Genomic DNA, 26277 nt, shown 5'->3' with positions numbered 1-26277 from the left:
AAAAAAACACTTGGCAGTTCATCAAGTTTGGTTGTTATTATTTTCAGGCATTTTAAACTGAATTTTTCATTTTTTCCCTATCAATTAATTTTTCATTATCTGAGCATTTTATTTAGGTTATCTCTTGTTGAGCACCCTTTATTTTTATTCATAATTAATATTTTAAATGTTTTCCATTGTTTTCATATCATCTGATATTATATTTTCTGTTTATTTCCTCTCCATTGTGAACTTCACTTTATTTTAGATTTTTAAAAATTTGTTTTTCCTTCCTCATTTTTTCATTCTAGTTAACGTTTTTTTCAGTGCTTTTTTTAACTTTATAAGGTCCTTTATTTTACTTATTAGCTACTTCTAAACGTTTAGTCCTGATCTGTCAACTTCAGTTTTTTAAAATCTCTTTTTGCCTACTAATTTCCCAGACTAATGAGGTTTTGGGTTTTTATTTTTGCTTTTTTTTGTATTGTTTATGCAATGCCTTCCATTGTTTTACTTCTATGTCTGTATATTGAAACCAAATCCATCCATCTTAAAGGTTCAAATCAACATCCACTTTTATGAAGTTTCTCCTATTCCAGTAAGAACTAATTTTCTCAAAGTATTCCAGTAGCACTTGGATAGATTCACATTTCAAACATAATCTTTATGTTTATAATTCTTTGGAAGATTTAAAGGAGGAACTCATAGACAAGGATGAGTTGTGAACTACACCCCATGGAAGTCATATTTTCCAGACAAGAATTACTATATATTAACACATTGTTGTATTTTTTTTTTGGATTGAGAATTAATGTTTCAAGATGCATGTTTTCTAAATACTGAACAAGATGGATTACTCAGTGAACATGCATGTTTTTGTGCCCTCCTGCATCATTTCTAAACCATGCCAAATGATATCTCAGATACTAGCTTTCTGCTTGTTCTGTAGTCATATATATTTAGAGTAAATGTGAATTAAAATTTCTTAAAGGCTATAACTGATTAGCTACTTGCTACAATTGAGATTATAGGAAAAATAAAATGGTCTTCTTTTGATTGATTCTTTAATATTTAGTTGCATGATATGAAGTTGATGATATTATTACTATTAGCCCAAGGCTTCAGAAATCTTCATACTCTATGACCATTTTTTGTCCATGGGACAGCCGTTTGGTATTTAAATTACCTATTTACCTCAAATAAACAAAAAGTTTTTTTTAAATATGAAAGATTTTCCTAAGAAAGCCTGATTAGCTAGATTTAATGTTTTTCAAGTTTCCTAAAATGAGAAATTGACTATGTTTTTTTAAAATGACAGCTTTCTAAACCCTTAGGTAGCTGAAATTAGAATAACAATCATCCATCTGCTGTTGTTTCCCTCAGGATTTCAATCTATTATAGAATTTGCAAATCTAAAAAAAATTAAGTTAAACTTTATCCCCTCACAGAGTGAAGAAAATAACAGATAATATTTTACCCATTTGCAATGTATAATTCCTTTTAGGTATCTGCACAGATCTTAATTGAAGCTAATTCTGATATACTGGTTACTTCAATTGGGAAAAAGATGATATATTTTTTAATGTAATTGTCACTTGGAAAATAAATAGCTCCTTTAGAAAACTGTTATCTTTCAACTCAAAATTTTTGTTAACCAAATGTTTAAAACATAGCAATTAGCTGAGAATTATCCCTTCTTCAGAATATGAAAATATAAGTTTATTGAGCATAGAAATTATCTTCTATATTTAATATATACCATCTTAGTTACCTTCAGTAAATCCATATACGTACCATTATTTGAGCATTCAACAAATGTGATAATCATCATTATGAATTTGTAATTTTTTAGTAACTAGTTGGTACAAAACACTGGTTCTAGGAATATAGAAGAGTATGGTTTCTAATATCAAAGAGTTTGCAGTCTACTTGAGAAGACAAAATGTAGAAATAAAAATGTAAATACCAATATTATACAGAGTATAATATTAAGTGCCAAATAAGTGATTTTTTTTTCTTCCCTAAGATCCAGTCATACATTACCAACTGCCTGCTAGAAATTTGAATCTGAATGTCCTGGCAGTGTTTCAAATTCAACACATCTGAAGCTGAATTAATCATGTTTATCTCTCTCCCTATTTCCCTCACTTCCAGCTCAACACACCTCTGAACTATTATATTTGTGTTAGGGGTATCAAAGATGCCAGTCTTTCAGTCACCCAGATTTTCAACTTAAGAGTTATCCTTTGTTTTTGCCTCTTATTATCTACATATATCTACTGACTTGCCAAGTCTCCTCATATCTAAGCCCATAACAACTTTCAAGTTAGTCCTTTATACTCCTATCATACAGTCACCACTTTAGTTCAAGCCCTCCTCAGTTTTTGCCAAGCACATTGTAGTTGTGGCCTAATTTGTCTTTCTGAATCAAGTCTCTTTCTTCTCCATTCATTCCTTCACAAAGCTATCAAACTTCTTTCTAGTATTCAAAAAGCACCATGTCATTCTCCTACTCACTAAACTGCAATGACTTCCTGCTACCTTTAGAATCAAATATAAACATCTCTTTATGACATTGAAATCCCTTTACAACATAGCATCAAACTGTATATTATGTCTGATCTATCTGACCTTCTTTCCTCATCCTCATATGATAACACTTCTATCTCTTAACTCTATGACTTTTCACTTACAACAGTCCCAAGTCTGGATTTTACTTCCTCCTCATCTCCATCTCTTAAAATCTTTAGTTTCCTTCAGGGTTTATCTCAAGCATCTCCTTCTAGAGGATTCAGTTTCTGTTTTTTCCCAATTAAGTTTCTGTGCCCCTCCCCATTTTGTATCTGTTTTGTGTTTGCCTAAAGATTCCAAAATTGAAGGCAGAAAGGAAGTTTTTTGGATAACTAATTTCTTAATGAAAACTTAAAGTTTTCTTACTTTTCAACAAATACAGACCACAATTTAAGAAAATTGATAAATATCAAAGTAGTTCCTGCTTCTTCAACTGTAGTTTTTGTCCTCCAGTGGAGAAATTTGTCACTCACCCCCAAAATTTATTTTTCCACACCATTAATTTAATAAATTTGTTTTTATACATGTCCTAACATATTGAAAAAAATAAAACAGACTGAAATGAGTGATTTTTCTACATATGAAATATATTTCTTCAGCATTTTTGTCCTTCAGATATTTATAGGTTAATTGCTTTTTTTTTCCTAAACAATTTTCTTTGACAAATTTTGCTTGAATTAAACAGGTAAACACACAGGTCATGTAAAACATATGGCATTTTGAGCTGACACTTTTAGAACTTTTTAGAACTTTATTTTGCTATCCCTTTCATAGTGACTTCAGGGAAAGAGAAAAATCCCATATGTTGTCTGGTTTCACTTTAAATGTAAGTAAAAAAGTTTTTTTTCTTAATTCTTTCAGGAAATAATTATTAAATATGTACAAAATGTATATATCTCTAATAGCTGTTTTCTGGGGTTTTTTTTTGAAGACGACTAATGATATTATATGTTACATATATTGATTTCTGTGTAAACTGGATTTAAGTAAGCCAGAGTTGCACAAAAATCATCATCCTCACTCTTTCTTCCTGGAGCATTGAAGTCCATTGGCAGGACAAGATTCAAGATGACCTTGGCATCTTTGATTCCCAACCAAATTCTAAGCAATTTATAGAGACATCTTCTTGCTTTCGTGACCATTGAAACAAATTGTTCACATTCATCCATTCCACATAGAAAAATCTTCACATGCTTAGGGTAGAGATCCCCCTAACTCACAGTTTTGAGGCCTATCAACTGTATTAGAGATTGGGAATAATCAAGTAGATATGACTTCATTCATTCTTTCTCTCTTTTTTAAAATAGATCTTATAATATATTTGGGAATATTATACAAAAAATTTAACTAACATATTAAACATATGCTTTGTTCAAAGCAATCTACTCAATACTCTAAGGGGTTTTTGATTTCGGTGGGTGATAGGATATTGGACTTGGAGTCAGGAAGACTTGGGTTGAAAATCTGTCTCCCTTTCTATTCCCTAATTTACACTTCAGACCCATATCTTCAATTGCCTAGTGGTTGGCACAGTGGATAGAGCACCAGTCCTGGAGTCAGGAGTACCTGAGTTCAAATCTGGCCTCAGACACTTAATAATTACCTAACTGTGTGGCCTTGGGCAAGCCACTTAACCCCATTGCCTTGCAAAAAAAAAAAAAGAACTCAGTACCATGTGTAGATGTGACTATAAACCCTCCTCTCCCTTTCGATTAAATTCAGTGGCAATATATTGCAATTTTTGTCACCTGAAATTTCAGTATATCTAAGCTGAATTCACCAACTTCTTTCCCAAAATACATTTCATTTTAAAATTCTGTATTTTTCTCACTCATAGCATTATTTCCCTGGTCTAGCAGCCTTAGTGTCATGTTTTTTGCTCATAACTGGCATCATTATCATACCTTTTTTATTCTCCATTGGAAATGACAGTTAAGTTGTATATCTTTTTTGCTTATTCCCTCTACCAACATGCTGGTATCAGCCTTTAATACCCAGCAGTTGAACTGATGCAGAAGTCTAGGGGCAGTTGGTGGCGTAGTGGATAGGTCTTCAAATTTGGCCTCAGACACTTAATTACCTAGTTGTGTGACCTTGGGCAAGTCACTTAACCCCATTGCCTTGCAAAAACAATTAACAAAAACGTCTATCCATGGGTCTTACTGATTACAGAATCTGCCTGATCCAACTTAATCTATCAAACCATTCTCCAATTCATCTTTCCAAAACATCACTTTAAAATTATTTTACTTCTTGCTTAAAACTCTTAAAAGCTACCTGTATTCTTGTGTATCAAATACATATATTTAGGTTTAATTTTCATGTGGGCAGAGTTCATTTCAACAAACACTAAGCATCTTCTCTATGTGAGCCATATGGCTACTTGGTGATGTCAATAAAGAGCTGACTGTGGAGTCAGTACTCAATCCATCAGTCAATTACCAAATCTTTATTAATTACCTCCTAGAGCCAAATTTTTTTTTAGGTTAGAGATATAAGTAAAAAGGATAAAACAAACACTACTTTTGAGAAGTATATATGCATATCTATATATATATACATATAAATTTGTGTGTATGTATATATAGCATAAATATAAAGTGAATACTATTAGTATATATATATATATATATATATATATATATATATATGAAGTAGTTAAATAGTGTATAGCTTGACACGAAAGGTACTAGCATGTGGCTGGAAATCATATGCTTTCTGCAGATAGTGGTTCTTAAGTTATTTTTTAAAGGAACAGAGGGCCCCTCTGAGGAAGAAGTGAGGAGAGGGGTACATTAAAGGCTTTTGGAAGAGGCATTGCAAAGACACATAAAAAAATGAACTGTCATATGTGAAAGACAGGGAAGAGCAAGTTGATAGATTGTAGAGGGGCAGTGGGGGCATTAATATTCAGGGAGGCAGGAAAGATAGGTTATAACTAGGTAGTATAGAATTTAAAAATCTAGACTCTGGAATTCATTTTTTAACTTAGAGACAATAGGTAGCCACTTAATCTAATTGAATTGAAGGGGAAAGAGTGTTCACAGGGCCATATCTGCAAATTCCTTTGACTTTAGTTTATGAGTCTTGAGGAAGGGACTTTTGGATGTTGCTGAAATCATCTAGCTGAATTGTGGTGAGAATCTGAACCAAGGTGGTTTCTGGAAGAGTAGAGAAAAGGTTTCAGATGTGAGACTTGTGAAGGTCAAAAACAAGATTTGGCAACTAATAGGATGTTTGTAGTGAGGGAGAGTGAAGATTATAAGGATAGTGGCACTGATAGAAGAGAGGAGTTTAGAAAAGGTGAGGACAGGGAAGGTAATGAGTTTTGGGCAAGTTGAGTTTGAGCTGTCTCTAGAAGATCCAATTTGAAATGTTCAATTGACAATTAAGTGATAATAGGATTGAAGCTCAGAGGAGAGAATGTATTTAATTTGATATATAGTGACGGTGAGGCCCTGAATTATGGCATTTAATCTCTCAGAGCTCCAAGCAATTCTTTAATGCTCTAAAACTGAAGGACAGATTCTGACTTGCATGGATAGAGGGGATTACTCACCAGGAAATCAGGTCTGGTAAAAAAAAATGAGTGGGGTGAGGGATAAAGCAACTTGTGAAGGACTGTAGAAATAGACAGAAATAAAACTGTTTCTGCCTTAAGCTTTCATTCTTCCATTGGGTTGAGATACAGTATATAAATTGAAGTTGTAAAGTAGATTATCAGTTGTGTCTGATTTGTAATGTTTCTTTTGACAAAGATACTGGAGTGGTTTGCCATTTCCTTATCAGGGTCACCCAGCTAGTAACTTGAACTGAGAAGACAGAATATATGAAGAGAATTTCTAGAAGGGAAAATAAGACAGGTATAAGAAATATGCAGATAAGATCAGCATGATTCAGCAGCTCATTAGATAAGGCATTTTACAGAGAGGGTAGAGTAAAGGTTATAATTCTGTGTAGCTAAAAGTTAGTATTGTCAATAGAAAAAGAGATATTTGGAGGGGAAATCATCTCCCCTTGGTGGGCAGAGGATCATAAGTTTGGAGGTATCCCTGGGATACATAAGCACCTACTATGTACAATGTTCTTTGCTCAGTACTTAGGGAATAGTAATGAAAATGAAATTCAGGACCCTTCAGAAATTTACATTCTGCTAAGGTCGAGTGGCAGTCAGTGTGCCTTGCATGTTTCTACCTGCCTGATGTTAAGTGATGACATTTCTTCTCACATATGATTACTTTTCTTTTGCTATACATTTATCCATAAGCTTTTCTAGGTAGTCTTCCTTGATCATTTTGTCCTCTCTTTCATCTCCCTTTCTCTTGACTTCTAGAGTACATAAAGTCTAAACAACACAATTAAACATTTAATTATATTCTTATATCTGTCTCTTCAGGTGAGTTATAATAGTGATCCTATAAGATTTTTAACTTTTCACGTTATAGAACACTATCTTGTGCTACTTCTTTTCTTCCCTCCCCTGTTTCCCATCTTGGGACAGTTCTAAACACATACTTTTACAATAATATAATCTCTATGGAAGGAATTAGAGGGGTTCTGCCCCAGGGCACAGTTGTCTAAGGATGACATTTTTGCTTTTTGATAGGAGATTTAAGACATCTAACAAGAAACTATTCAATCAAGAAGACAGGTGTGAAGCCTAACAAGACTTGACCTGATACTTAGCTGTGGGTAGAAGCTGGTGATAGGAATCAGTAGATGGGTATCAAACTGTCCAAGTTATTCAGAATGGATACCAGTTAGAAGGCATAAAATTTAATGTATAAAAGAGCTCAAATGTTTTAAGAAAAAAATTCTGACATTGAATTGGAAAGAAGGGAGAACATGAAGGAGACTGGCAATCACCTGGATTTAAAATGTTGGCTACCCAGACTAGAGTGGTAGTAGTAACCAAAGCTATATGGTACCTATATTGCAAAGGCAAAATTAATGGGAATTGGATAATGTAAAGGTGACATTAGGAATGAGGGTACAATCAAGGATAAATTTAAGTTTTGCCTGGGAGAACAGTGGTAGTGATAGAAAAATCAGCGTAGAGTCAGGATTATTGAGAGAATATTGGGAGAAGTGAAACTGATTTTGAGAGAGAAATTTTATTCTAATTTAGTCTTATTGCATTTAAACCCAAAGCAAAATACCAATGTGCAAAATAGAAGTTGCTTCACAGGAGATGTGAGATTGAAATCAATAGTATAGACCAAGTTTATTGATGCATATTTTGGAGACTGAAAGAAAGACAGAGATCAAGAATATGAATATCTGATAAACATTTACTACAAGCCAGGTACATTGATGATTACTGGGCATTCAAATACAAGCAAGCAAGGAACTAATGAGGATGGTAGTATGTAAAGGAGAACTGGAACAGGGTGGGTGAGAGCTAAAGAAGCATTAAACAAGAGAGGATCATAAAGTGATTTCTGGGCAAGAAAAGGTAAAAAGACGTTATAAACTAACTGACAGACTCTTTTCCTTCAAGTATTTGTGCCAGTCAAGTCATAAGGACAATTAGGACAAAAACCAAAGTTGAGACCATTATGTTTTAATGTGTATCAATCAATCACTTTGACTGAAAACATCACAGTATGGAAAAATACAATGATAATTTGATAAAATGTCAACCCTCTAGCTATAACTGTCATTGGTCATTCCTTTATTCTCATCACAAGAAATCCTTTAGACACCAGGAAAAATTTATCTTAGTAAATACTGAATCATACTGAACATGATGTTTTATCCCCTTCTAGTTATTAAGGAAATATTGTACTCTCCTAAATTCTTTGTTGTTTTTCAGTAGTTTCACTTCTGCCTTATTCTTTGTGACCCCCATTGGGGCTTACTTGGCAAAGTTTGGGTGAGTTCTCCAGCTCATGATGAGGTAATTGAGGCAAACAGGGTTAGGTTAAGTGACTTGTCCAGGATCACCCAGCTATTTCCTGAGACTGAATTTGATCTCAAATCTTCCTGACTCCAGAGCTAGTCTCTATCACTGCGCTACTTAACTCCCATCCCAAGTTTTATAATGCCTTGCACCACATATTTTAAGGAATTTAGAGAATTAAGAGAATAAAGAATATACCTTGGACCAGTCATCCAATAATAATCTTCTGAAAATGGGCTGTATCCCAGCCTCCCTCTCTCAGCTACATCTAAATTATCTGACAACAAAACATTCTATTCATCATGAGGTGAATCAGAAGAACTAGACTTTCATTCCTAGCTACTTTTATATCCCATTTTCCTCATCTGTAAAATGAGGCTAATGATACTTGTACTATATATCCAAGGAGGAATATTGTAAGGAAACCACCTTATAACTGTGAACTATTCCTGTTATTTTGTTAAAAAATAAAACAAAAGCAAGCTTTCATTATTAACTATTGCCAATTTGTAAAATACTAATAAACTAGTAATGTAAATCAGTATCATTTAGGATTTACTGCAACACATAGTAATAATTAAATTTTGAGTATAACATATAAATAGGAAAATAGATTACTTTTAAAAAGATTTAAACATGTAAATTATGTGAAAAACTTTTGCTTTTAAATATTGAGATTAAAGGAGCAGTTCATATTAAATTCTATTAAAAAATTTTGAAGATTGTAGTCTTGTGCATTGCTAGATGAAAGTGCAGTTTTTAGATTGTTTTCATTTCAACGTTTGTATGTGCTAGAAAATATGCAGTCAAAATAGAAAAAGTCCAATATCATCACATTTAATTTTTAATGTGATTTCAAAAGCCTTTTTATGATAGAAGGAAATTACGTGAAGTTTTATGTTAAGTTATTTGAAAACAAACCAGTGGCATTTAGGGTACAAATTCATCAGTATTTTCATAATTCCTTTTAAAATATGTAAAAATATTACTTTCATCAATTTTCAATTAAAGGTGATTATTATTCAGCTTTAATACATTTTTATGACTCAGGTTTTTATTGTTTTTAGCTACTGATGAAAATGTGAAGAATGAAAGTCTTTCATCTGTGCAACAGCTTGGCATTAAAATGACTGTCAGGTATATTTTTTGAAACTATCTCTCTTGTATATTTCTTGATTTTTTTATCTTCCTGGAGTGTGTTTAATAATATTTAATTTAACAACTCACTATTTTATATCATTTAAATCAGTGTTCATTTTTGAGAAAATAAAAACATGTTTTTTTAAAGATATGGGCACATCATTAACTTATCTTTACAAATTAAAGTTCTTTATCATTATCCTAGAAGCCAAAGGCAATATGTTTAAACCTATCACTATTAGTTCTTCCCCAAAATAATATTTTAAAAATCAGCAAAGAATAGCAGTCTTACCTATTTTCTAAAAATATAATTCCTTGTAATTGGCATTCTGTGGCAATGAGTTCAAGAAATGCCTTAAAAAGAATGCACAGATTAAAATCAATGAATTGAATTAATGGAATTGGGATTCATAATTTTAAAGTTATACTTCTGCTACAGAATAAATAAGTATGATGTACTAACCTGATAGTTAAGAATACTGGTTTCCCTGACACTCAGAGAATCACCTCTATAAAATCAGGATAAGAATATTGTTCTTGCCTTGACTGTTAGTTGGCTTGTCTACTAAGATAATTAGTATGAAAGTAAAATTTTAAGATTTTTAAAAATTAGTTCTCATTTTGTCACTGAATAACTTTGTGTATTGAATGTGTAGCTGTGCATCCCCAAGTCTTATTCAGGTTGGGTATTGTATATCAGATAATTCACAAGGCCCCTCCAAAATCTGGTCTTTAATTCCAACCCTCCAATAGTTTTTAGACTGTTATTAGGTTAAGTGTAAAACCATTAGAATTGCTTTGGCTTCTCATTCCTCTACTATGATATTTCTTGAGAGTTTTCATATTTTCTACCTCTGCTTTCTCACCATACTTTTACTGTTTAATCCCTTGCAATCTGGCAGCCACTTTCACCACTCTTCTGAAACTCCATATTAAGAATTCCCCAATGTCCATGTAATCTTATAAGTTGTCCCCAGTTTACCTTTTTTACCTCTGCATTATTTGATCCAGAATGCCAGTATTCTTCTTGAAACCCTTGTGATCTCTTGTCCTCTTTGACATGTTCCTCTTAGTTTGTTCTTTTATCTTTGGCCATATATCTTCCTGTCCTACTTCTTTTGCCTCCTTCAGTATCCCTGAAGACTCTTTTATTAGTTCCTATCTTCATGGGAGTCCAGTAGCCCTACACACTGAATTTATCTAAAAATTGAATTTTTCTCTCCCCCTCCCCCCACAATAATCCATTCATCCCAGTTTCTCTGTGCCACTATCATCCTATCTTATCCTGTTTCCATATTCAACTGTAATCTCTGTTTGCTTTTCTCCAACTTCACATACTATAAATGTTGCCTATTCTTCAACATTTTTCTATTATTATTATCACTTGTTTGATCCATTGATACCTCTTGTACTTTTTTCTGTGTCTCCCTCATCCAATCTTTCTATCCTATAACCAGTTCTATATATTACTGTTGCTCTTCCTAAAAGTAGTGTTGATTATGTTATACTTCCTATTTAAAAATCTTTTATGACTTCCTATTAAAGCATAAAAGTCAGACATACCACTGGCATTTAGGACCTTCTCTAATTATTTTTAAATATATTTTTATTCATTTCATTAGATAGTCCCCAATTAAATGCTAAAACATTATCATTTTTTTAAAAATTAAGTTCCAAAACTTGTCTCTCCCTCCTACCCATTTGAAAAGGCAAATTTTTTTTTAATCAGTTAAACAAGTAAAAGTAATATGATGGGGTGGCTAGGTGGTGCAGTGGATAGAGCACCAGCCTTGGAGTCAGGAGTACTGAGTTCAAATCTGGCATCAGACACTTAATAATTACCTAGCTGTGTGGCCTTGGGCAAGCCACTTAACCCCAATGCCTTGAAAAATCTAAAAAAAACCTAAAAAACAAAAAAGTAATATGAAACATTTTCATTTTAGCCATGTTTCAAAAGAAAATATAAAAAGTAAGAAAAATAAAGATTTAAAGAAAAATGGGCCTCAAAATGCATTTAGAATTCATCAGCTCTCTCTCTCTCTCTGTAGGTGGATAGCACTTTTTGTCATCAAGGTTCCTTTGGGTCATTGTTCTGATCAGAATAACAGTTTTTCACAGTTGATCATCCTTACAATACTCTTGTTACTTTGCACCTTGTGTTCCTGGTTCTGCTCACTTCACTTAGCATGAATTCATACAATACTTTGCAAGGTTTTCTGGGAGCATCCTGCTTATCATTTCATTTTTTTAGTTTTTTTATTTTTATTAAAGATATTATTTGAGTTTTACAATTTTCCCCCAATCTTGCTTCCCTCCCCCACCCCACCCCACCCCACCCCACAGATAGCACTCCCTCAGTCTTTACTTTGTTTCCACGTTTTACCTTGATCCAATTTGGGTGTGATGAGAGAGAAATCATATCCTTAAAGAGAACAGAATTCTCAGAGTAACAAGATCAGACAATAAGATATCTCTTTTTTCCTTCCAAATAAAAGGGAATAGTCCTTGTACTTTGTTCAAACTCCACAGCTCCTTATCTGGATACAGATGGCACTCTCCTTTGCAGACAGCCCAAAATTGTTCCCAATTGTTGCACTGATGGAATGAGCAAGTCCTTCAAGGTTGAACATCACTCCCATGTTGCTGTTAGGATGTACAGTGTTTTTCTGGTTCTGCTCATCTCACTCAGCATCAGTTCATGCAAATCCCTCCAGGTTTCCCTGAAATCCCGTCCCTCCTGGTTTCTAATAGAACAGTAGTGTTCCATGACATACATATACCACAGTTTGCTAAGCCATTCCCCAATTGAAGGACATTTACTGGATTTCCAATTCTTTGCCACCACAAACAGGGCTGCTATAAATATTTTTGTACAAGTAATGTTTTTACCCTTTTTCCTCATCTCTTCAGGGTATAGACCCAGTAGTGGTATTGCTGGGTCAAAGGGTATGCACATTTTTGTTGCCCTTTGGGCATAGTTCCAAATAGCTCTCCAGAAGTGTTGGATGAGTTCACAGCTCCACCAACAGTGTAATAGTGTCCCAGATTTCCCACATCCCTTCCAACAATGATCATTATCCTTCCTGGTCATACTGGCCAATCTGAGAGGTGTGAGGTGGTACCTCAGAGAAGCTTTAATTTGCATTTCTCTAATAATTAATGATTTAGAGCATTTTTTCATATGGCTATGGATTACTTTGATCTCCTCATCTGTAAATTGCCTTTGCATATCCTTTGACCATTTGTCAATTGGGGAATGGCTTTTTGTTTTAAAAATATGACTCAGTTCTCTATATATTTTAGAAATGAGTCCTTTGTCAGAATCATTAGTTGTAAATATTGTTTCCCAATTTACTACTTTTCTTTTGATCTTGATTACATTGGTTTTATCTGTGCAAAAGCTTTTTAATTTAATGTAATCTAAATCATCTAATTGGTTTTTAGTGATGTTCTACAACTCTTCCCTAGTCATAAACTGTTCCCCTTTCCATAGATCTGACAGGTAGACTAGTCCTTGATCTTCTAATTTGCTTATAGTATTGTTTTTTATGTCTATGTCCTGTAACCATTTGGATCTTATCTTGGTAAAGGGTGTGAGGTGTTGGTCTAATCTAAGTTTCTTCCATACTAACTTCCAATTATCCCAGCAGTTTTTATCAAAGAGGGAGTTTTTATCCCAATGGCAGGACTTTTTGGGTTTATCAAACAGCAGATTACTATAATCCTCTCCTGCTTTTACACCTAGTTTATTCCACTGGTCCACCATTCTATTTCTTAGCCAATACCAAACAGTTTTGATGACTGATGCTTTATAATATAATTTTAGATCGGGTAGTGCTAAGCCACCTTCGTTTGCATTTTTTTTTCATTAAGCTCCTGGCAATTCTTGACTTTTTATTTCTCTATATGAATTTACTTACAATTTTTTCTAACTTATTAAAGTAATTTTTTGGAATTTTGATTGGTAGGGCACTAAACAGATAGTTTAGTTTTGGTAGAATTGTCATTTTTATTATATTAGCTCTCCCAATCCATGAGCAGTTGATATTTGCCTAGTTATTTAAATCTCATTGAATTTGTGTGAGAAGTGTTTTATAATTGTTTTCAAAAAGATTCTGACTCTGTCTTGGCAAATAGACTCCCAAATATTTTACACTGTCTGAGGTTACTTTGAATGGGATTTCTCTTTCTAGCTCTTCCTGCTGTTTCTTATAGAAAAGTTGAGGATTTATGAGGGTTTATTTTATAACCTGCAACTTTGCTAAAATTGCTAATTGTTTCCAGTAGTGTTTTTAGATGATTTCTTGGGATTCTCTAGGTAGAGCATCATGTCATCTGTGAAGAGTGAGAGTTTTGTCTCTTCCTTCCCAATTCTAATTCCTTCAATTTCTTTTTCTTCTCTAATTGCTTATGCTAACATTTCTAATACAATATTGAATAGTAGTGGTGATAATGGGTACCCTTGTTTGACCCCTGATCTTATTGGGAATGCCTCTAGCCTCTCCCCATTGAATATAATGCTTGTTGATGGTTTCAGATAGATACTGCTAATTATTTTAAGGAACAGTCCATTTATTCCTACACTCTCTAGGGTTTTTAATAGGAATGGATGCTGTATTTTGTCAAAAGCTTTTTCAGCATCTATTGATATGATCATATGATTCCTGATAGGTTTGCTGTTGATATAATTGAGTATACTAACAGTTTTCCTAATATTGAACCATCCTTGCATTCCTGGAATGAATCCTACTTGATCATAATGAATTATCCTTGTAATGACTTGTTGTAGTCGTTTTGCTAAGATTTTATTTAGGATTTTTGCATCTATATTCACCAGGGAAATAGGTTTATAATTTTCTTTCCCTGTTTTAACTCTTCCTGGTTTAGGTAACAGTACCATGTTGGTCTCATCAAAAAAGTTAGGCAGAGTTCCATCTTTCCCTATTTTTCCAAAGAGTTTATATAGGATTGGAACCAATTGTTCCTTAAATGTTTGGTAGAATTCACTTGTGAATCCATCTGGCCCTGGAGATTTTTTTTTAGGGAGTTCAATAATGGCTTGTTGAATTTCTTTTTCTGACATAGGGTTGTTTAGGTATTTAATCTCTTCTTCATTTAACCTGGGTAACTTATATTTTTGTAAATATTCATCCATTTCACTTAGATTATCAAATTTATTGGCATAGAGTTGGGCAAAACAATTTCAAATTATTACTTTAATTTCCTCCTCATTGGTGATGAGTTCACCTTTTTTGTTTATAAATACTAGCAATTTGGTTTTCTTCTTTCTTTTTTTAATCAAATTGACCAGAGGTTTATCAATTTTATTGTTTTTTTCATAATACCAACTTTTGGTTTTATTTATTAATTCAATAGTTTTTTTGCTTTCAATTTTATTAATTTTTCCTTTAATTTTTAGAATTCCTAATTTGGTATTTGATTGGCGATTTTTGATTTGTTCTTTCTCTAATTTTTTTAGTTGCATGTTTAGTTCATTGATTTCCTCTTTCTCCAATTTATTCATATAAGCATTTAGAGCTATAATATATCCCCTGAGAGTTGCTTTGAATGAATCCCATAGGTTTTGGTATGTTGTTTCATCATTATCATTATCTAGGATAAAATGGTTAATTCTTTCTATAATTTGTTTTTTGGTCCACTCATTTTTTTAAAATGAGGTTATTCAGTTTCCAATTTGCTCTGGGTCTATATCTCCTTGGCCCATTATTTCATATGACTTTTATTGCATTGTGATCTGAGAAAGATGTATTCACTATTTCTGCCTTTCTGCAGTTGATCATTAGGTTTTTATGTCCTAGTACATGGTCAATTTTTGTATAAGTTCCATGTACTGCCGAGAAAAAGGTATATTCCTTTCTATCCCCATTCAGTTTCCTCCATAAGTCTACCATATCTAATTTTTCTAACAATCTATTTACCTCCCTAATTTCTTTCTTGTTTGTTTTATGATTTGATTTATCTAGATCTGATAGCAGGAGGTTGAGGTCTCCCACTAGAAGAGTTTTGCTGTCTATTATCTTCCTGTAATTCTTTCAGGTTCTCCTCTAAGAATTTGGGTGCTGTCCCACTGGGTGCATATATATTCAATATTGAAATGACTTTATTGTCTATGGTACCTTTTAGGAGGATAAAGTTTCCTTTCTTATCTCTTTTAATGCTATCTATTTTTGCTGCTGTTTTGTCTGAGATAAGGATTGCTACCCCCCGCTTTTTTTTACTTCAGCTGAGGCAAAATATATTTTACTCCAACCTTTTACCTTTACTCTATATGTATTTCTCTGCTTCAAATGAGTTTTTTGTAAGCAGCATATTGTAGGATTCTGGTTTTTAATCTACTCTGCTATTTGCTTAAGTTTTAAGGGAGAGTTCATCCCATTCACATTCAAGGTTATGATTACTAATTCTTTATTGCCCTCAGTGCTATCTTCCCTCTGTTTGTATTTTTCCCCCCTTTCTCCCCCTTTTATCCATATTCCCCAGTATTTTGTTTTTGAATACCACCCCCTTCAGTGTGTTTGCCCTCCTATATCACACCCTCTCCTTTCTTTCCCCTTTCCCTTTTACCTTTTCCCTTCCCTTCCTTTTGTTATTTTCCCTTATTTCCCCCACCCACCTTCCCTTTCTCCTTCCCCCCTCCCCTTTTCCCCTTTTAATACTTGAAAGGTTAGATGTTTTATAAGTTAACTGAGTATGTGTAGGTTGACTTTTAGCCAAGTCTGATGAGAAGAAGATTCAGGTGTTTCTCATCTGCTCCCTTCTTCCCCTCTATTACCATAGGTTTTTTGTACCTCTTAGTGTAATGAGATTTGTCCCATTCAATCCCCTCCCTCCTCTCATCTCTTTCCTTTCCCCCTTTATAGGGAGGTAGTGTATTTTTTTAGATCATTCTATCTAGGTCATAGAAAATTCTGAATGTCTCTCCCGTCTAGTTCAGTATATTCTATTGAATAGAGTCAAAATTCCTGAGAGTTATTATAGTCTTTCTCCCAAGTGGGGTTAAAGCCAGTTACATCCCATTAGATAGCAGTCTCATGGATAGGTCATGGATGTCCATTATTTCTGGCTAGGTATATTCTCTCTGTTAGAGTTACATTTCTCACGATTTATGAGAGTCTCTTCCCCCCCCCCCCCACCATGCTGGGATATAGCCAGTTTCAACTTACTGAATTGCATTTTTTCCCTTTTACTGCCCCCCCTTTTATTTTTTACCTTTTCATGTGTCTTTTGAACCTCCTGTTTGATGTCCAAATTTTCTGTTTAGCTCTGGTCTTTTCATCAGAAATTTTTGGAATTCTTCCATTTCTTTAAATGTTCATCTTTTTTTCCCTGGAAGAGAAGGCTCAGCTTTGCAGGAAAGTAGATTCTTGGCTGCATTCCAAGCTCCCGTGCTCTTCGAAATATCTCATTCCAGGCCCTTCGATCCCTTAAGGTTGATGCAGCCAGGTCTTGCATGATCCTTACTGTGGCTCCTTGATATTTAAATTGTTTCTTTCTGGCTGCTTGCAGGATTTTCTCTTTTATCTGATAGTTCTGGAGTTTGGCCACAACATTCCTTGGTGTTTTCATTTTAGGAGCTTTTTCTGGTAGGGATCGATGTACTCAGGGCAGTTTTCCATCACTAGATCCTGTAATATTAAGTCCAGGCTTTTTTTCTCTTCAATGTTTTCAGGAAATCCTATAATTTTCTGGTTGCCCCTCCTCAATCTGTTCTCGAGGTCAGTGGTTTTGTTGATGAGGTATTTTACATTTGCTTCTATTTTTTCTGTTTTTTGATTTTGTTTAACTGACTCTTGCTGTCTCATGGAGTCAGTCATTAGTTGCTGTAGACTCCATTATTTTTGGGGGGAAGGAGTTTTCTTCATTAACCTTTTGCAACTCCTTTTCCACTTGGTCAATTCTACTTTTGAAAGAGCTTTCCATTTGACCAATTGAGGTTTTGAAAGAATTAATTTCTTTTTGCATTTGCTTGTTTGAGGATCTGAGAGAATTATTCTCATTTTGTAATTGTCCAATTGATGATATGAGATATTTATTCTCCTTTTGTGTTTGTCCAATTGTACTTTCTAAGGTATTGTCTCTCCCAAATTTTTAAGCTCCTTCCTTATTTCTTCAAGGAAGTCTTTCTGTGCTGGAGACCAGATTGTATTCTCCTCAGAGATTCCAGGTCTCTCTGAGTTGGGGTCTTTCCCTTCCAGGAATTTTTCTATGGATCCACCTTTCCGCTGACCCTTCTTCATTATGCTAAGACCTTGAGTTGGGTGGGGCTGGTTCACCTGGGCTTGGGATCGCTAAAGACTTTACTGAGTGCAGTTTCTCTGGCTGGCCAGCAAGAGGTGCTGGTTGCCCTCTCTGGGGTGTCTGTGACCTTGGTTGGGAGGCCTTCTCCCTTTGCCCAAAGGCAGGAGTTGGAACTATTGAATTCTTTTGCCTTCAATCAATGGTGGGCTTTACCCTGGCCTGAGATCATTCCTCAGCTGGGCTGGTTCTTCTACTCACACACCTGGGCCTGAGGCAGAAGTAATTTGTCTTTGTTTGGGAAGAGGCCTCTGTGCAGTGGAGGCATGCCCTCATAGTTTCTCAGACCCGAGAAGCCTAGGGATGGTGTCTGCTGTTCTCCTGCACCAGAACTCTCCCCCCAGCCTGGTCCCCGAGCTCCAGGGGGACAGCACCAACACCAGTGCCTCTGCTTCCCCGCAGACCCAAGCCCCCTTCGTCCATCCTCACCGCTGATCCAGCAGGTCCGGCTCTCGGGCCCTCAGACTCCCGGTTCTAATTCAGCTGTTAATCTGGCTGATCCCAGGCTGCGTCTCCCTCAAAGCCCAGACTCACCCGCTGGTACTCAGCCAAGGCTGCTGCGGGAGACAAATCCTGAGGTAGATCTTCCTCTCCTGGCTTTTGTTTCTTGGTTTCCTGGTTTGGATTTCTTTTAAGAGGTTTGTTTCATGTGATAGCTGGGGAAGAGATCAGGAGACTTTAGAACTGTGCCTGTCTTCTCTCAGCCATCTTGCTTCTTATCATTTCTTACAGCACAACAATAAAGCAACAAAATCTTACACTAATTGTTCAGCCATTCCCCATTTGATGGCCATTCTCTCAAGTTTCTATTATTTGTTGCTACAAAAGAGCTGCTATACATATTTTTTTTCGCATAGGTTCTTTTCCCATTTTTTAGAGTCTCTTTGTGATACAGACTTAAAATAGTGGTATTATTGAGTTCTCAACACTGCATTTGTCCCAGTTTTTTCATATCCCTGCTAGCAGTTTTTTATTTTATTTTTTGGTCATGTTAGCCAATCAAGTTGTGTGAGGTGGAATCTACTTGCTATTATTTTTCATAAATTGATTCAGATCCCTACATATTTGAGAAATTAAATCTTTATTATAGAAAGTTGTTGCAATTTTTCTTCCAGTTTCCTTCTCTCCCAACTTTGTCTGTAATAGTTTGTGTAAAAGGTTTTGTCGTTTAATTTCATAAAATCAAAATTATCTATTTTACTTCCCATGATCTTATCTTAGTCATAAATTATTCCCTTAACAATAAATCTGATACATTTTCCCCACATTCCTCTAATTTACTTACGATATCACACCTTATGTCTAAATAATTTATATATTATGACCTTATCTTTATATATAGACTGAGATATTGGGCCATGCCTAGTTTCCACCAAACTTCTTTTCATTTTTCCTAGCAATTATTGTAAAATGGTAAGTTCTCATCCCAAAAGATTAGATGTTTGGATATGTTGAATGTTTGTTTGTGGTCATTTATTACTGTATTTAATCAATTTTGTAGATGTACCATTGTATTTCTTAGCCAATACCATGCTATTATGATGATTACAGCTTTGTAATACTGTTTGAGATCTCACAGTACCAAGTCACCTTCCTTTACATTTTGGTCATTGATTTTTTTTTTATATTTTTGATTTTTTTTTAATCCAGATTGTTATTATATTTGTAGCTCCTTAATTATTTTCTTTGGTTATTTCATTGGTATGGCATTGAATAAATTAAATTAGGTAGAACTATTTGTGTGATAAATATTATGTAATTATGTTCATATAGTTTCGGGATTTGACTGCAGATAAGTTTCCAGGCATTTTATGTCAGCACTTATTTTAGATGTCATTTCTCTTGCTGTCTCTTGCTACTGGATTTTGTTAGTATTATTCAGAAATGCTGATGATTTATGTGGATTTATTTTATGAGCTCCTACTTTTTTGAAGTTGTTATTTGGTTCAGCTACTTTTTAGTTGACTCTCTAGGGGCTTTCCAGTTATGCCATCATGTCATCAATAAAGAGTGATAATTTTGTTTTCTCATTAACTATTTTTATTCCTTTAATTTTTTTCTTGTCTTGTCACTATTGTTGACAATACTGAATAATAGTGATAATTGATAGCTTTATTTCACACTTGATCTTATTAGGAAGCTGCAGGTTTGTCCCCATTACAGACAATACTTTTTACTCTTTGTTTTAGATACATACCATTTATCATTTTAAGAAACCCTCCTTTTAATCCTCTGCTTTCTAGTGTTTTTAATAGGAACAAGATGCTTTATTTTGTCAAAAGCTTGATCTGCATCTATTAAGTTATAATCGTATGAGTTTTGTTGCTGGTATGATCAGTTATGCTGATAGTTTCCCCAATGTTGAACCAATTCTGCTTTACTGGCATAAATTTTTATCTGGTCATTGTTGATGCTAATAATTTGGCCTTTCTTATTTAATTAACCAAACATTATCTAGTTTGTTTTATTTAAATCCAGATCTTAGTTTTATTAGTTAAATTTTTTTTCTACTGTCAGTACTTTTAAAGTCTCCATGAATTTTCAACAAGTCTTATTTAGTGTTTAATTGAGGTTTTTTAATTTGTCCTTTTAATTGAAATCGTAGATCATTGATCTCTTCTTTAAATCTTTTATTAAAGTACTGGTTTAGAATATAAATTTTCACATAACTGCTTTAACTGCGTATGTTGTCTCATTATTGCCATTCTCTTTAATAAAATTATTGTTTCTATGATTTTTTCTTTGAGCTACTCATTTTTAAATTTATAGTAGATATTTTATTTCTGCCCCAAATACATGTAAATACAATTTTTTAACATTCATTTAAAAAAATTGTGTTCCAAACTCACTCCCTTCCTCTATTCCTCCTCCTCCTTACTGAGAAGACAAGCAATTTAATAGAGGTTATACATGTGCAGCGATGCAAAGCATATTTATATATTGATCATGTTGTGAAACAAAATAAGACTTTTCCTCCCCCCATAAAAAAACAAGAAAATTAATTTAAAAAGTATGCTTTGATCTGTATTCAGACTTCTTTCTTGTGGAATGAAGGATGGGTTTTCACCAAAAGTATTTCAGAATTGTCTTGGATCATTATATTGGTTAGAATCGCAAAGTACTTCACAGTTGATCTGAGAATTACTGTTACTTTGAATAATTTTCTCCTAATTCTTGTCATTTCACTTCTCATCAGTTCAAGTCTCATTTTTTCCTAAGAGTGTCTTTTTCATCCTTTCTTATTGTACAATAATATTCCATTACAATCATATGGCACAACTTTTTTAGTCACTTTTCAATTGATGGACCATCCCTAGAATTTCAATTCTTTGCTACTATTAAAAAAGCTCCTCTAAATATTTTTATACTTATACATCATTTTTCTTTCTGGTTTCTTCTCTCTTTGGGACAAGGTCCTAGTTTTATAGTTCTTTGGGTGTAGTTCCAATTGCTTTCCAGAATAGTTAAATCAGTTCATAATTCCACCAGTAATGGGATAGCATCTTAGACTTCTGTATCTTCTCCAACATTTGTCATTTTCCTTTTCTGTCACAATTAACCAGTCTGATAGGTGTACAGTGGTACTGCATAATTATTTTAATTTGTGATTCTCTAATCTCTAATACATCACTATGTAGTGATGTATTAGATGTATAGTATTTTCGCATGACTATATATATATATATATATATGTAATTTTGATTTACTTTGTCTGAAAACTGCCTTTGACCATTTATCAATTGGAGAATAGTTCTTTTTTTTAAATAAATTTAACTCAGTTCTTATATATTTGAGAAATGAGATCTTTATCTGAGAAACCTACATTTTTCACAGTAATGATTACTAATTTTCTTTCCCTATACCTTGTTTACCCCGTTTTTCCTTCTTTCACCCTCTTTATCCTAAAAAAGTATTTTATTTCTTACTGCCTCCCACAATCTGTGCTCCCTTCTATCAATCCATGCCCCTTATTTCTTATTTATTTCTTCCTCTTTACCTTTATGATAAAATAGATTTCTATACTCAACTGAGTGGGTGTGTTTTTAAATGTTTGTCCCAATTCCAATGAGAAGGTTCACACATTCGTCTTGTCTTTCTTATTCCCACTGCAGCTCTCTTGTGCTTTTACCTCTACCTATCCCCTTCTCCCAGTACATTCCTCTATGTTTTTATGTAATCAATCCATTCTATTAAACTCAGATCCATGCGCTCTATCTTTGTGCACTTCATTGATCTTCCTTAATAATGAGAAAACTCTTAGGAGGAACAAGTATCTTACTTTCATGTAGGAAAAGAAACATTAAATAATTAAACTAATTGAATCAATTATGATATCTCTTTCTGGCTACCTTTTTATCTCTAGTCTTTCAATTGAAAGTCACATTTTTTTCCAGTTCATTTTTTCATCAGGAATGCTTGCAAGTCTACTTTTTCATTGAATGTTCATCTTTTTCCCTGAATGATCATATTCAGTTCTGTTGATGATTCTTGGTTAAAATCCTAGATCCTTAGCCCACTGTAATGTCCCAAGTCCTTGTATCCTTTAATGTAGAACTTTCTAAGTTTTGTGTTATTTTCACTATCCTCCATGATATTTAAATTATTCATTTCTGACTATTTATAATATTTTCTTCTTGATACCGAAATCTTTGGAATTTGACTATGATATTTCTGGTTGTTTTCATTTTGGGATCTCTTTAAGAGCAATGGGGTTAAGTGGCTTGCCCAAGGCCACACAGCTAAGTAATTATTAATTGTCTGAGGTCAGATTTGAATTCAGGTACTCCTGACTCCAAAGCCAATGCTCTCTCCACTGTGCCACCTAGCTGCCACACAGGAGGATTCTTTAAGGTAGATTCTTTCAATGTTTATTTTGCCTCTAATTCTAGAATCTCATTGCAATTTTCTTGATAATTTCTTGAAAGATGATATCTGAGGTCTTTTTCTAATCATGTCTTTCAGGTAGTCTAATAATTCTTAAATTCTCTTTTCTTGATTTATTCTCCAGGTCAATTATTTTTCCAAAGAAATATTTCACATATTCCACTTTTTTAAAACTTTTTTAAATCTTTTTTATTGCATCCTGATGTTTCATGAAGATCATTAGCTTCCACATGCCCAATTCTCATTTTTAAAGAATTATTTCCTTTGATGCACATTCCTTTCCACCCAATTCTAATTTGTAGGGAGTTCTTTTCTATAATCAGCTTTGTACATCTTTCCCATATGACCAGTTATGCTTTTTAAGGTGTTGTACTCCTCAGTGAATTTTTGTATATATTTTTCCATTTCACCAATTGTGCATTTTAGACGTTTTTCTTTTTACTGAATTTTTATGTCCTTTTACTACTTGGCCTATTCTTTTTTAAGATGGTGTTTTCTTCACCATTTTTTGTATCTTCTTATTTGATTTTTAAAATCCTTTTTGAGCTCATACAAGAATTTTGTTTTGGTATAACCCCAACTAACCTTTTCTTCTTTGAGACTTTGGATGTAGTAGTTTCAACTTTGTTGTCTTCTGAGTTTTGTTTTGATCTTCTCTATTAGTATACTAACCTTCTATGTTTATGATCTTTTTCTGTGGTGTGCTCATTTTTCCAGTCTATTTCTTGACTTTTAGCTTTATATTAAAATTGGACTCGGCTCTGAGAATGGAGAGGGTACAGTTAAAGTTCCATGTTTATGGGTTTTTTTAACAGCATTTTTTCAGATCTAGGTCTTTGAGTCTGAGTTCTTTGAAGGTAATCATTTAAAGAGATACCTGTGCTCTTGTCCATGAGTAACCACACGTTTTATTTTTGCAATATGACCAGGGTCTTCACTTTCCTTTAGACATAAACTCTGGTGTGCTAGTTCTCCTCTTCACCTTGAAAATTATGAACCAGCACTTTGGACCAGATCCTCATATAGCCAATGCAATAGGATCCTGCACACAGTGCTAGCAAAGAGAGCCTTGTAATCTCCATCTTTTATTTTGAGTAGCATCTTTATATATTTCATATGAATGCACTTCTATATTTTTAAATTATAAAATTTCCTTCCACCCTCTCCTCCCACCCCTATTGCCTCAATGTTGAACAGTCACGTTAGTGTTATACATACATATTTTTGATAAACGTGTTTATAGATTAGTCATTATCATTATGATAAATTAGGATTAATGGAAAGAGATACATAAGAAATAATTTTTATAAAGTGTTCATTAGATTCTGAAAGGTTGTTTTTTGTTTTGTTTTTATTCCTCTGAATGGGGGTAACATTGTCCATAGCTGGTCTAAAACAGTTGTCATAGCTATCTGAACTGCTGAGAGGAGCTGATTCCATTAAGGTTGATCATCTCACCGTGTTGTTGTTAATGTTTACATTATTCTTTTGGTTCTGTTCCCTTCTCTCAGCATCATATCCTGTAACTCATTCCATGCTTCTCTAGAGTTCAACCATTTATAGTTTCTTATAAAACAATAATATTCCATAGTATTCATGTACCATAACTTGTTTAGCCATTCCCAATTGGTAGGCACCTTGGAATCTCCTTCTGACCAGTTGTCTGACTCCTTTACTGTGTTCTGAGATTCCTCAGAAGTAGACATTGCCACTGCTGATTCAGTCACCTCCAAAGCCTGCTCTGTGTTTCCTAGAATATAACTCGACACCTGGACTGAACTCACTTCTATTCTCATGGGGATGTAATAAAATTTTCTTGCCAACCTTCTAAGTTTCCTTGGTCTAAAAAATTGCTTCATCCACAAATTGGAAGGAAATTTGGGAGAGTTCAGGAAAGTCCCTACCTTTTGTCTGCTATCTTTGAGACACTTAGGAATAGATTATTTAATTTCCAACTAATTTGCTTTCACAATCTTTCATTAATATTTTATTGCATTTGATCTGAAAAAAAATTTCCTGCATTTGGTTGAGAGGTTTTGATGCTCAGATAAGATCACTTTTTGTGAAAGTGCCAAGTACACCTGAGTAAAGGTATGCTACTTTCTTTTCCCATTCATTTATGTCCAGAGGGCTATCATTTCTTACTTTTCTAGGATTCTATTCATCTCTTTGACATCTTTTTTATTTCATGTTTAGATAATCTAGCTCTGAGAAGGGAAAGTTGAGTTCCCCACTATTATAGTTTTTACTATCTGTTTGCTTTTGTTGTTCATTTAACTTTTCCTTTAAGAATTTGGATGCTATGGCATTTGTTGCATATGTTTAGTATTTCATTGTCTGTGGTTCTTTTTGATAATATATAGTAGACTAATGTATTTCAATGAATTTTCCCTATTTTTTCCATTTCTATGCTTTGATTCATATTTCATCAGTATAGAATTCCATTTTTTCTCCTTGTCCTAATTGGTAATTTATGTTTTTTTGAGGTTCAATTCAAATGTTGTACACTCCATAGAACCTCCCTTTTCCTACCCCCCCCAGCTAGCAGAATGTATAGTACAAAAAAAGGAACTCAATAAATATTTAATCATTTGAGTAAATGGCTGGTGCTCATCCAAGATGAATCTGAATTTTATTTTCCTCATATTGTTTTCTTTTACCATTGAAGTTGTGCATATATATTGGATGAATGTTTGATTGACTTGAACATTTTTATGGTACCATTAGAAATTCACAGAAATGACCAAACGATATCAAGCGAGACAAAAAGTATTCAATGCCACAGCATCAACTAACTTTTCTATAAATGACTGATAAAATCTTTATATTTAATTCCTTCATGGAAATTATACCCATTTTCTACCATTTTAAGGTACAATCATTGAAATGATTTTATTTTCTCTTTATAAAATGTTTTAATTTTTCTTTAATTTATTTACACATTACTAACACGTTGTTTAAGAGTAAACATAGTACCCTCTCCCCCACAAAAAATAGAAAAACCTCATGAGAAATAAAATAAAAGAGAAAAAAATACATTTCAGTCTGTGTTCTAATACCATCAGCTATGTCTCGGGTGGATCACTTTCTTTATCATAAGTCCATCATAGTAGTTATTTCCATATTTTACATAGTTGCTATTTGCTGATTATTAATTCCCTCCATCCATTCCTCTCCACTACCATCTATTATATTTTCTCTCTCCTTTCACTCTGTCCCTCTTCAAAAATGTGCTGTGGTGCATCCAGGTGGTGCACTGGACAGAGCACCAGCCGTTGACCAGGAGATCACAAGTCTACATCCTACTGCAGAGACCCAACCACCACTGACACCATGGCCTGGACAGACCATCCAATCCCAGTATCTTGCAAAAAGTAAAAAAGAAAATGTGTTATATCTGACTATACTCTCCTATGATCTATCCTCTCTTCTATCACCCACATCCCCCCTCCCCTCATCCTGCCCCCCTTTTCCTTTTCTTCAAG

At 33.9% G+C, this 26277-nt stretch overlaps 1 protein-coding gene across 9 annotated transcripts in view; it reads left to right on the top strand.

Moving 5' to 3' along the window:
- TBC1D32 (TBC1 domain family member 32) overlaps positions 1 to 26277 on the top strand; it is a 243140-nt gene that overhangs the window by 176832 nt on the left and 40031 nt on the right. For 8 of the 9 annotated variants that reach the window (XM_074187466.1, XM_074187468.1, XM_074187465.1 and 5 more), the window contains one exon: positions 9520 to 9589. In XM_074187466.1, the coding sequence (XP_074043567.1) occupies positions 9520 to 9589 (70 nt within the window). Of the gene's footprint in view, positions 1 to 3324; positions 5072 to 9519; positions 9590 to 26277 lie in introns of those variants that run through there. The other variant, XM_074187474.1, reaches the window with a different exon arrangement.

This window comes from Macrotis lagotis, chromosome 5 (assembly GCF_037893015.1).
Source record: "Macrotis lagotis isolate mMagLag1 chromosome 5, bilby.v1.9.chrom.fasta, whole genome shotgun sequence".
Taxonomy (NCBI): Eukaryota; Metazoa; Chordata; class Mammalia; order Peramelemorphia; family Peramelidae; genus Macrotis; species Macrotis lagotis.
Note: the sequence above shows the minus strand (reverse complement) of the source record. Positions and strands in the feature narration are given on the sequence as shown.